Source organism: Conger conger, chromosome 5, assembly GCF_963514075.1.
Source record: "Conger conger chromosome 5, fConCon1.1, whole genome shotgun sequence".
NCBI classification, from domain to species: domain Eukaryota; kingdom Metazoa; phylum Chordata; class Actinopteri; order Anguilliformes; family Congridae; genus Conger; species Conger conger.
Window position 1 is genome coordinate 56,899,589 of NC_083764.1, and position 13,242 is coordinate 56,912,830.

A 13,242-nucleotide genomic window follows, 5' to 3' on the forward strand; every position below is an offset into this window, starting at 1 on the left:
CTCATTGTTCTGTACACCTCTAGTCTAGCCCAAACGGTGCGGTACGCAGATGGCTTTTGCAAACGTTCTCGCAAAATTACTGCAATGTTTTGTCGATGTTATAGCACTAGCACAACGTTGTGAGGACGTTCTGTGCTAGCTGGGAGGGGAGGCGCTGAAGCAGGTTTCCGGGAGTGACGGGGGAGAGGTGGGAGAGGGATTTCGGTGTCGCGTGTGTGTACAGATGGCGTGTTGAGTGTTGCGTGTGCACAACTGATCGCACGTCTTTATAGGATATGGATGCATTATGCTGCAATATGATTTTCACACCAGATGCGTGACCAATTAGACTCATTTTAATACTGGGGTTAAGGTCCTTGTGCATCTGTGTGTGTGTGTATAAGTATGTATGCATGGTAAATTTGTAGGCTCTTATCGGGCATTTTCCTTCTCTCAAAGCCACCCATCCTTCCTTTTCTCTATTCGTCTTCATCATTATCATTAATGAATTATTGCTAATGCGGAATCACCATCTGTTTCTCCAGTATATCGTGATTTGTATTTAAAGCACATTTTCTCACGACAATGACTAGTATATTCAGCAATCCAGCATTCAGAATAAAAGTCACACTGCATTTAAAATAAAATGAAAAAAAGTACAAAAAAATTAAAAGTTTTTTTTGTCTTCAAAAGGGGATATAGGCCAGCAGCTCCCGTGAACGTCGCTTACAACCTTTCCAAATTTTTTCTCTCTCACTCTCTCTCTCTGTCTCTCGCTCACCCTCTCCCTCTTCTTAATTCCCTCTCTTCGGCCATGCGTCATCAGCCGGACAGTGTATTTGTTTTTAATAGGCCGGAGTAGATCAAACTGGTTTCAGGAACAGGATGTAGCGGCGGCGGTCGTTACCGTCGTTATTAGCGTAGCGTTAGCGCACGTCAGGCCGGGCCGGTAGTGGGGTGGGCGTGCCTTCATAAACGGACCTGAAGCCCAGATTAAAAGCGGAGGTTTGCGGACGGAGGGGGAGATAAAACCATCCATCTGGGCGCATTAGGGGAGAAGGGGGCCCTCGCTGAGGTGGGGCTGTCAGGGACGCGCCTCCCAACCCCCCCCGACGCCCCCCCCCCCCACCCCACGGTTCCCTCACCTCTTGGCATTTTGGTGAAGGATCTCCGCACTAAAAAGTTGTGTCAGTCCTATTTCCTCGTTATCGCCTGCCGCCCCCCCCTGCCTGTCCCCGTGCTCCCGCAGATTAAACGGAGCCCCCCCCCCCCCCCCACCCCCTACACCTCCTCTCGGCTCGGAGGGGTCCGGGGCGAGGGGGCTTCCCGCATTAATCATCTTTAACGCGCTGACAAGCGCCGAACGCTAACCCCCCCCCTCCCCACCTCAGCCCTCTGGATTTATCTCTATATCTCTGCATCCCATCACTCACAGCCTCCAGGGAGAGAGAGAGGGACAGAGAGAGAGAGAGAGAGGGAGAGGGAGAGAGACAGAGGGAGAGAGAGACAGAGGGAGAGAGCAATGGGGTGATCGCAGGGTGGAGAGAGAGAAATTTCAATTTCGATTTCAATTTCAAATGAATTGTGAAGGGAGACGGGTGGAGAGGGGGAGGGACGGACAAAGAGAGACGCAGAAGGAGCGAGAAGGAGAGGGTGAAAAAGTGAGTGGTGGAGGGCGAGACGGCAGAGACGGAGGGAGAGAGCAGAGGGGTTAGACAGAGAGAGAGAGAGGGAGAGAGAGAAATACAGCCAGATGAATAAAGGAAAGATGAGAGGTAGAGGAAGAGGGGTCAAATTCTGCAAATGGGAGGAAGAAGGGAACAAGGAACTGCAGCACAGAAGATGTAGAGACAGAAGCCTGTGATAATATGAGAGAAAGCAGAGTGAGATAGAGAGAGTGAGTGAGAGAGAGAGAGAGAGAGAGGGACAGGTGACCGAGGTAAAAAGGGAACGGTAGACAACACGCAGGTGGAGAGAGAGAGAGAAAGAGAGCGAGCGCGTGAGAGGGAGAGCAGAAGTAAATCTGTGTGTACAGAGCAGGGCGACGGCCCTGTCTCGCTGACTGCTCTGTCCCTGTACCGCAGACGAGAGGCGCGATTAATCACCGGCCGCCCCGGATTTGGCTGATTCACCCCGCGGAGGCCGGGGAAGGGCGCGGACACGTAGGCCAGCGCGCCACACGCGCGCACATAATGGGGCTGTCTATAGGAAAAGCATTACCCCAGCGCCAGGTGGGTCCTTGGGGGCTGATTGATGGGCCGGCCCGGGGAGAGGGGCAGGTACCGGACGCCGGCGACGGGCGACGGCGCTCGGAAGCCGGGCGCGGTGACATCAGAGCCGCGGAAAAACCCGCCGGTCCGACTCCCAACCCCCGGGGCTGTGATCCGCCGTTCGGAGGCGACGGCTCCCGGCGTCTGTTTGTGTGTTTGCTGGCGCCGGCTCCGGGGGGTCGGGAGCGGAGATGAGAAAAGTTGGCGGAGCGGCGGTTTTGTTCCCCCCCCCCCTCCCTCCCGCGAGTGTCCGCCCTCGCCGCGCAGAAGTCCCGCGGAGTCGCCGCGGCGACGGGCCGCTGTCAGCGGCTGTCACGCGCCCCGACAGCCCCCCCCCCCCCCCCCCCCCCCCCCCCCCCGCCCCTTCTCCGCCCCGCGCGCGGCTTCAGAGGGGAAAACAAGTCATTAAAACCGAGCCCAAATGCTTAGGCTCCGGCTAGAGGGGCCGCTAACACGACGCCGTGTCAGGGGGAGATGAGAGGGGGAGCGGAGACAGGTGTGGAACAGGGCGGGAGCGCATTATCAGCTACTCCCAGACTCCTGCTGTCTGACCAGCCTGTTTAATGAGTGTGTGTGTGTGTGCGTGTGTGTCTGTCACGGAGAAGTGGGAGGATGCAGTTTTTCGGGAAACAAAATGTGACATATTCTGTCTGCGGTATGCAAGGAGACACCTATATAAACATCAAAAACGCGCACAGTCAAACACACTGACACTAGCCTCCACCTACTCTTTCTCTCTCCCACTCAGTTTCTCATTCGCTATCACTCTCTCTCCCGCTCAGTTCCTCTCTCTGTCTCTGTCTCTGTCTCGCTCTCCTGCTCAGTTTCTCTCTTCCTCTCAAATTCAAATTCAAAGTGATTCTCTATCTCTCTTACCACTAAGCTTCTCTCTCTACTGCTCAGTATCCCTCTCTCTCGCTTTCTCTCTCTTCCTCTCTTCTTGCTGCTTGTCTCTCTCTCCTGCTCAGCCTCTCTCTCTCACATACACACACACACACTCTCTCTCTCCTGCTCAGCCTCTCTCTCTCACACACACACACTCTCTCTCCCGCTGAGCCTCTCTCTCTCACTCTCTCTCTCTCCCACTCAGCCTCTCTCTCCCACACTCTCTCTCTCGCTCCTGCTCAGCCTCTCTCTCTCACACTCTCTCTCTCTCCCGCTCAGCCTCTCTCTCTCTCTCTCCCGCTCAGCCTCTCTCTCTCTCACTCTCTCTCTCTCCCACTCAGTCTCTCTCTCACACTCTCTCTCTCTCTCACTCTCTCTCACACTCTCTCTCTCTCTCTGTCTCTCCCGCTCAGCCTCTCTCTCTCTCACACTCTCACTCTCTCTCTCTCTCTTCTGCTCAGCCTCTCTCTCTCACACTCTCTCTCTCTCTCTCTCTCTCTCCCGCTCAGCCTCTCTCTCTCTCTCCCGCTCTCTCCCTCTCTCTCTCTCCCGCTCAGCCTCTCTCTCTCTCTCTCTCTCTCTCTCCCGCTCAGCCTCTCTCTCTCTCTCTCTCTCCCTCACTCTCTCTCTCTCTCTCTCTCCCGCTCAGCCTCTCTCTCTCTCTCTCTCTCTCTCTCTCCCGCTCAGCCTCTCTCTCTCTCTCTCTCTCTCTCCCGCTCAGCCTCTCTCTCTCTCTCTCTCTCCCTCACTCTCTCTCTCTCTCTCTCTCTCCCGCTCAGCCTCTCTCTCTCACGCCCACTTGGTCCCCGCTCTGCCGGCGGTCCCCGCTCTCCTGTGTCCTGTCAGGCGTCCGCGGGCTGACAGATGGGCCTGTTGGATTGTTTTTCATCAGCGGGCTGGGCGGCACCTCGTCGCCGGCCCTAATGACAGGCCTGTCAGCGGCGCTCCGTCCGGCTGCCGCTCCTCCAGACAGGCGTGGGCCCCGGCCCCAGCCTCCGTCACGCCCGCGCGGCGCCCATTAGGGACAGGGATAAGGGCCCGGACCCACCGCAACCTGAAGGGCCGTCAAACCAGGGCTGAGAGAGAGAGAGAGAGAGAGGGAGAGGAGGGGGAGGGGGAGGCAGGGACAGAGGGAGAGAGAGAGGGAGGGGGAGAGAGAGAGGAGGAGAGGACGGGGAGAGAGGGAGAGAGAGAGGGAGGGGGGGAGAGAGAGGAGGAGAGGATGGGGAGAGTGAAAGGGAGAGAGAGGGGGGAGATGGAAAGAGAGAGGGGGAGAGAGGGACAGAGGAGAGAGGAGGGAGAGAGAGAGGGGGGATGAGAGGGGGGAGATGGAGAGACAGGGGGAGAGAGGGGGAAGAGGGAGAGGGAGAGAAAAGGGGGAGGCAGGGAGAGAGGGACAGAGGGAGAGAGCAGGGAGAGGGAGAGAGGGGGGATGAGAGGGAGAGGGGTGGGAGGGAGGATGAAGAGGGAGAGGGGAGGCGAGGGAGGAAGGGAGAGAGAGAGGAGGAGAGAGTGAGGGGGGAGAAGAGAGAGAGCGAGCGACAACATCCATCCATCCATCCATTATCTGAACCCGCTTCTCCTGAACAGGGTCGCAGGGGGGCTGGAGCCTATCCCAGCATACATTGGGCGAAAGGCAGGAATACACCCTGGACAGGTCGCCAGTCCATCGCAGGGCACACACACCATTCACTCACACACTCACACCTACGGGCAATTTTAGACTCTCCAATCAGCCTAACATGCATGTCTTTGGACTGTGGGTGGAAACCGGAGTACCTGGAAGAAACCCACGCAGACACGGGGAGAACATGCAAACTCCGCACAGAGAGGCCCCGGCCGACGGGGATTCGAACCCAGGACCTCCTAGCTGTGAGGCGGCAGTGCTACCCACTGCACCATCCGTGCCGCCGCGAGCGACAACAGAATTTTGAATTTTAACAACTCCCTTTATTTACCTAGTGTCAGGGCATGACATACAAATCCAACCAAGCAAAACCAAACAAATCTCAAGAAAACAAGCCAGACAAATAAAAAAAAGGTTTAACATGAGAGAGAGAGAGACACACACTGAAGCGAAAGGGAAGAAGAGAGAAAGAGAGGGTAACACATGGACACCTGTCCCTCACAGATCTATAATTACCGCAGAGGGAGCAGGGGAAGTGGAGGATGCTGCAACACGTTACAGATTTCACACAGAGTCAGAGTAAACAGTGGCAGGGCTTTGTGGGAAATGGAGAAAGCTGTCCAGGCTGGCAAGCGGCAGAACGCTGGGAACACACGGGAGCGTTCAGGCACCGCTACGTTAACAAATTTCCACATAAAGTGTAATAAACGCGTAACGGTGGAACCGTTTCAGTCCACGCGAGACGGCCATCAGTGCGGTGTAGTTTTACAAAATACGAGAGAGGACACATGTACTGTGTATCTTAACAAAGGCATTCCAAGTGTGCTGTTAAATGTGGGTCAAACTAAACACACAAATACTGAGCTAACCTCACTACATATAATCAAAACATGTGTCTATTAACAAGTGCTGTAGTTCTGAAGCGGTGGCACAACTTTGCCACACTAATTTAGGGCCTGACTTACTAAGACACATGCTAAACGTCCTAACTATAAATATGCTAAATATTTTAGCACACGCAACACTAATAACGCGACCAATGATTGGTGCAGAACTAGTACCATGACCAGTCATTGGTCACGTTATTGGTTTTGCGCGTGCTAAAAGGTTTTGCACCTGCTAACGGTCTTATTAAATCAGTGTATTCTCATGTATTTGTAAGAGCCGAGTTTGTGTTGGGGTGTATGTGAGGTTGTTTCGGCGGTGGTCTGAGGTGAACGTGTTGGACGGGCCGGCGCGGTGGCAGGGTGGGGGGCGGGCGCGGGGGGTGATTAGGGATGCGCGGGGCAGCGGCGGATGATGTGTGTGTTCCCTGGCAGGAGCTGAGTCGAAGCGATTAGGAGCGTTCGGGCCGGCCCCTGCTCTCCGTGGCGGGAGCAGAATGAAATGACATTGTGGTAACTGCGGCGGCAGCGGCCGGTAATAGCGGGAATGAATGCCGCCGAGCGCCCGGCCGCTGGAAGCTCCTACAGAGCGATCGATGGCGAGCTGGAGGCCTGCCTGCAGATTGAGAGCTCCAGCTTACAGCGTCTCCCCGGACCTGCTGTCTGCAGCGTCCCCACAAAACATTCCTCACACGCGCATACGTGTGCTGACACACACACACACACACACACACACATACATACACACATACATACATACACTATCAGGACCTACTGTCTGCAGCGTCCCCACAAAACATTCCTCACACGCGCATACATGTGCTGACACACACACGCACGCACACACACACACATACATACACTATCAGGACCTACTGTCTGCAGCGTCCCCACAAAACATTCCTCACACGCGCATACATGTGCTCACACACACACACACACACACACACACACACACACATACATACACACACTCTCACACACACACACACATACATACATACACTATCAGGACCTACTGTCTGCAGGGTCATCACAAAACATTCCTCACACACACACACATGCAGACACACACACGCACACACACACGTACATATATACATACATACACTCTCAGGAAATACTGTCTGCAGGGTCATCACAAAACATTCCTCACATGCACACACATAGTCATACACATGCTCAGAGACACACACACACACACACACACACAGTCATTACGCCTCAATATTTTAAAATTAGTCTAATTGGTTACACCGTAATCTGTCATGTAAATCACATTGCAAGACTAAGGCATCCATATCTTTTAAAGACTACGCACGTATAACTCAGTCAGTACACTGAAGCCATGCATCATTTTAAAATTCTCTACACTTAATAAGAGCACATAAAGGACTTAAGCTGTGGTCTAAACGCCCATAAGTCATTTAACAAAGACAAATCATATTATAACCGTGAAAAATAAGCAAACACTCTTCGGTCATCCTTACATTTTAAATTATTCCAGCGGGCCAGTCGCAATTATGGAATAGGTCAAAACTTGCAAGAAAACACAAGCGGCACTTTGATTACTCATTTAATTCATCTCACAATTCACCTGCAGTATATTAAGTTGTTTCCCGAGATTAATAATAGTGGTGTTCATAATGTCTTTGAACGGACATCTAAACGAATGTGTTTATGACTACACTGGGAGATGTAGTTTAAACACACCTGTCCCGTGACCTGGTCAATACAGGTCCATTCATCATGTGTCAGGGAGACGGGTATATGACTGGAACCGACCTTGACCCCCACCTCCCACCTCCCACCACCCCCCAAATCAACACAACACCACACCCTTTTATTAGTGCACACAGCGACGCTGTCAGCCAATTACTTACCAATAAAGAGACAGTCGATACATTTAGCAGTGTATTCATTAGTAATCATCCCCCTGTTGCCGTAGACGGTGATGTGCAGGCATTGTGTGAATGAGTGTGTGTGCGCGTGGGTGTGCGTATGCATGTTTCTGAGTGAATGCGTGTGTATGTGCCTGAATGTGATTTAATAGGCATGTGTGTGTGTGCTTGTGAATGAGTGTGTCTGGGTGTATGTGTATGGGTATGTGAGAATGCGCGTATATATCTGTGAAAATAAGCGTATGTGTGTATATGTATGTGACTGACAATAGGCATTTGTGTGTGTGCGTGTGTATGTGTGCTTGTGTGCGTGTGTGTGTGTATATATGTGTGTGTGTGTGTGTGTGTATATATGCGTATGCGTGTGTGTGTGTGAGAGAGCTTGTGTTCAGGGGGCACTAGGACAGTGCTCAAGGTGAGAGGCTCTTTGTGCTGAGGAGGCAGTGGTGATGGTGTGTGTGGTCCAGAGGTGACAGCGCGGAGGTCTGAGGACGACAGGCACCCGATGGAGCGATTAGGACCTGATTACCGAGCCCATTGATTGTGTACTTCTGAATCAAACGGGCGCCTGGTTCTACTGGCTGACGGCCACTTGCCCTGCACGAGCACACAGGAGCCCAGTTCGCACACGGCTAATGCTAACCGCTAATGCTAATGGCTAACATTAGCCGCTAACATTAACCGCTAATATGAATCGCTAATGCTAACCACTAATGCTAACAGCTAACGACACGTAGCCCATGAAGCCCTGACTCTAATTCGCTTAGCCTTCACGTAGCAGACCAAACCGATGAGAGATACATATTTAGAATTTAGCATCGCTTGAGAAAATCAGCCTGGTCATCTCCATTATTCTGTTCCCTGACACTCTTCAGTCCAGCGACAGAGCTTAAAGTAGAGCTCCACAGTGCCGGAGGAAAGTGATTGGCTCTCCCCCCACCTCCAGCTCAGACACACACGCACACATTGGATCTCTCTTTGTTTAATCTTGCAGACGCTGATTGCCTTGGCACGGCGGGAATTATCTTGTCAGGGTAATAAAGCTGACCGCTGCCGGGCCGATGGCGGAGCAGGGGAGGGAGAGGCGGAGAGGAGGAGGAGGAGGAGGAGGAGAGGAAGAAAGATGGAGGGAGATAAAACGAAAGGACAGACGAATGAAAAGCGAGGGAGGAAGACGGAGAAAAAAAGAAATGGGCTGAGAAAGAGAGAAGGGGAGAGAAAAATAAGAAAAGAAGTAGAGAGATGGGGCGAGAGAGGCGCAGGAAAAGAGAGAGGGAGGCAGAGAGAGAGGTGGAGACACACAGGATTGTAATCGATTACCCATTTCTCAAAGTCACTTAAAGTGTCCAGAGTGTGGGGCTGTTAAGTGGTGGTGGAGGGGAATGGGAGTTGGGTATGCGTCGGCACGTCTGGCCAGGAGCGAGGGAGGGAGGGAGGGGTGGAGGAGGGCTGGAGGAGCGGAGAGATAGAGTTAAAGAAGAGGGGATGTAGTAGGGGAGGGGGGGGGGGGTTTGGGTTGGGGAGGTGTATGCTAACATTGACCCCGGCAGCTTCTTAATGATAAATCTGCGCTGTTGCAGGAAATACTTCTGACAGGCCAATATCCCAGCAAGATTTGTGTGCCCCTAAGGGGTCCCTCCGCACGCGTGTGTGTGTATGTTTATGTGTGTTTGTTTGGGAGTGGAGGGGACGATCTGTCACGCACTCAAATTATAGGCGCATCAGCAGCCAAACACCACACTGCCCTCCAAGTCAAGGACATCTCTGCACGGGGGCCCTGGGATTTATCAAAGGCAAATGCCCCGGACGGCCGCTTCAACCCGGGGTCCTCGCGCGCGCGGGTCCCGCCCACGAAGAACGCCACACGGCGTGTTTAGTGTTACGGTGCAACATGTGTACTCGATCTGAGGGAAATGTGTTCTTTCTGAGTTCATTTTAGCATGGAGATTCTACTGTGTAAGGCCCGCTGACCTCAGTGTCCTGGTTGTGAGGCTGTCCTTTCTTGTGCCCGAGTGAAAATCACAGAAAAGGCTATGCCCATTAGTTACCGTTCATGGTAACGTTTGGTGTTTCCGTACATATCAGTAGTCACAGTAAAAGTGTGGTGTTATTTCAACTCTTAACAGAGTACACATGTGTCCGATTGTAAGAGATGATTTAATGCTGAACATTTTACTGTGTACATGTTCAAAACTTGGTTTAATAATAACATTGTCAATGTACACAGTTCTGGCCAGTGAAGGATTGAAGGGGCGGGCAAAGACAAGAGTGTGTCCAGCTGCCCACGTGCGTCTGTGTGTATGCCTACGTGTGTGTGTGTGTGTGTGTGTGTGTGCCAGAGCTCCACCCTGCGCGAAGGCAGAAAGATGTGCCTGCCAGCTGAGGCCTCCTGGTCGTCGTGACGATGGCCTGTCCATTCAGGATATCCTGTTGGCGGGCGAGCCCATTGTCCGCGGGCGTATAAATAGAGCTTCCAGTCAGGATCCAAACACTGCAGAGACAGTGCAGCAGGTCAGGAAGTCTGCCCCGGGAGTCACAGACAGCCTTTATTTTTACCAGGGGAGGCTTTTAGTGCTGCAAACCTGTCTCTGCGGCCATCTGCGCACACGCTATTTCTGTCCTGTTTGTGTTATTGTGTCTTTGTGTGCCGTTTGTGTGTGCGTGGGTATGTACAAGGCACCTGTGTGTGTGTCCGTGTTTGTGTGTCCGCCTTGTATACATGGCTTCACATGCACGTCTTCCTTCGTGTGCGTGCGTGTCTGGACACGTATGAGGCGTGTTCGCGTGCATACATACGTGGCGTGCGCCCGTCTGTGAGAACCGCGCGGAACGCGGCAGGTGTTTTGAGGTTGCGGTCGGGTCGGGGCGCCGCGCGCGGTTCTCGTTTCCCCGCGGACGCCAGCCCTCCGCCCACGCGGCCGGTCGTCCGTGCGGACATGTGCGCGTCCGCGCTTCTTTTTTTATTATTTACGCGCCGCTAAACTGGAGACAGAACCCGATACAGTGGCCGGTGCAGGGTTCGGCCAGTTTCCTCCTACCCCAGTGTTAATGAGGTAACCGGAGACGCGGGACGGGGCGAGGGCTCTCCGGTGGCGAAACCCGAATCTCCGCTTGTCCGAAGGGCCGGGGGACCCGCCGAGCGGTCTGATGTCATCATGCCCTTCACCAGTCTGCCCAGCTCTCCGTCTCTCCCTCGCTCTCTCTTTCCCTCTCTCTCCCTCTCTCTCCCCTCTCCCAAAACTCAAATCTGTCAGCACATCGATCGCCGCAAATCACTGCAACAATACCGGACTCGATTATGGTGATAAAGGGTGATAATTGCTACACTACACAGTAAAATGTCACACATTAATTTAACTCTCTGTTAGTACGTACTCTGTTAGAGTTTCTTGAACACTGTACATTTTACTTGTATTTTTGTTGTGTAGAAACTATTACCCTGCCACAATACATGTTTGAAGTGTACGTGTGGGTGGTAACTGTGGGGAAGCGTGGCTGTTTTAAGTCTGTTGTGAAAGACTGGGAGTGTGTGTGTAAAACCTGCGTCTCTCTCTCTCCATTGTGTCCCAGGTAAGAAGAAGCCCTCTCTGTATGACAGCCAGGCTCCAGTCTGTCCCATCTGCCAGGTGGTGCTGAGGCCCGGGGAGCTACAGGACCACATGGAGCAGGAGATGGAGCGCCTGACCCACATGCACCTCAGGTACCTGCTGACCTACCGCGCTCCTATTGGGCCAGGCCTACGATACCATCTCACTGAGCTCTCCTATTGGACAGGGCCTCAGGTGCCCACTTACTGAGAGCTCTCCTATTGGACCAAGCTTCAGGTACCTGCTCACTCAGAGCCCTGCTATTGGACCAGGCCTCGGGTACTCACTCAGAATTCTCTTATTGGACCAATCTCAGGTACCCGTACACTTAGAGCTGTCCTATTGGACCAGCCCCTCGGTACCCACTCACTGAGAGCTCTCCTATTGAGCCAGACTCCAAATACCCATTCAATCAAAGCTCTCCTATTGGACCAGGACTCAGGTTCCCACTCACTTGCAGCAGTTCTATTGGATGAGACCCAAATACACCTTCAGGTCTCCACTCACTGAAGCCTCTCGTATTGGACCGGACCCAAATACACCTCAGGTATCGACACAATGAGAAGTCTCCTGTTGGACAAGAGCCAAATGCACTGGGTTTATGTTACCTATGGGATAAATAGAGCTTCTTAACATGGTCTGTTCACAACCAACCATCACAAAATCCCTGCAGTAACAATTTTCAGCATCACATATCAAACGCCATCAGAGAGTTTCTGTTTTGGTCACTCACACACGCACACACACCCTGCTGGTAACAGCAGGCAGTACACCACATCAAAAGGAACCCACTTCTCCCACAGTGACAGCCTGCATTTCCTCTTCCTCTCCCTAGGGGGCAGTAGCACCGCAATACGCACATTAGCCGTGAATGAGCCTCATTACAGGAAGTGGAGCCTGCCAGCCTCCTCTCTCTCCCTCATTTAAAAACAGAGAAGAAGAGCCTCCGCCCGGCTCTTAGTGAGACCGCGGAGCTGGAGGCATTAGGAGGCTGGGTCAGAGAGAGGAAACAAAGCGCTGGTTAGCGGGGAGGTTGTTGTTCATAAATCAGCACGCCGCGGGGGGCCGCGGGGAGTGGCGGGGGCCCAGCCCCGGGGTAAGTAATGGTGGGAGAGGGTCAGCGCAGTCCATCAGAGCGGAAGGCTGACTCAGGTGAGGGCTGACAGGAAGCCGCACTTCATCACCGGCGTCTGAGGAGGAGGAGGAGGAGGAGGGTCAGCCTGAGATAACCCGCCTCGCTCCCGCTCACTCATCCACCGCAGTGTAAAAACTCAAAATAAGTCAGTCTAAACAAGTGTCTTATATTTAGACTTAAAATCTTATTTCTATTACTTTTTCGCTCAGTGAGACAAAAGAAATGCCAGTGAGCTGAGACAGTTCATTTCAAGATTAGCCAAAGGGGTGAGAAAATTTAACTTGCCAAGCAAACAGTAGCTTGAAACTTGAGGGGAAAAAAAAGATCTTAAGTCTTATTGCAAGACTAAAAATGCTTGTTGAGACAGTCATTTTTTGAAGTGTGAAATCGTATTATTTCTCCGTATTAGCAAGTCAATGTTACAGTGTCGCTGTGAGCCTTCCTGTAGTTTATTAGCTCTTTGTTGTCACGCCAGTACGTTAAGCAGGAACCACAGAACTCGTTCCCACAGAGCTGCAATAGACTAGCACTCCTGTCCCACTAAAAAAAACAGTCCCAAAATGTCTGTCATCACAAGTTTTAATCTTGTAATGACACTTAAAAATCACATCAATCAAGTAGAAAATATTAGCTTGCATTAAGTGACTGTTTGCTTCGCAAATTAAATGTTCTTGCCCCATTGGCAAACCTTGAACTGAGTCAAACTATCTCAGCTCATCAGGAATGTTTCTCTTACTTATTTACAACAGTAATAGACATAAAATGTTAAGCCTAAATATGACTAAAATTATTACAAGTACAAAAAGGGAAAGGAGTCAGCCCTACCCACACACGCTCGCCAGTCTCTCCACACACAGAAACAACCGCAACCTCACGACAAAAAAACAACAAAAACCAGCAACCGGACCCTACGAGTGATATTACCCAGAAGCCCGAGGGGTCGGGCAGAGCGAGGCCGCGTGGGCGAGACAGCG

General features: G+C 52.3%; 1 protein-coding gene across 6 annotated transcripts in view; it reads left to right on the forward strand.

Annotated features, from left to right (window-relative positions):
• The window catches only part of rnf220a (ring finger protein 220a), a 156,490-nt gene that overhangs the window by 94,696 nt on the left and 48,552 nt on the right, over positions 1–13,242 (forward strand). For all 6 annotated transcript variants that reach the window (XM_061243749.1, XM_061243750.1, XM_061243751.1 and 3 more), the window contains exon 2: positions 11,117–11,246. In XM_061243749.1, coding sequence (XP_061099733.1) covers positions 11,117–11,246 — 130 coding nt within the window. The remainder of the gene's footprint in view (positions 1–11,116; positions 11,247–13,242) is intronic.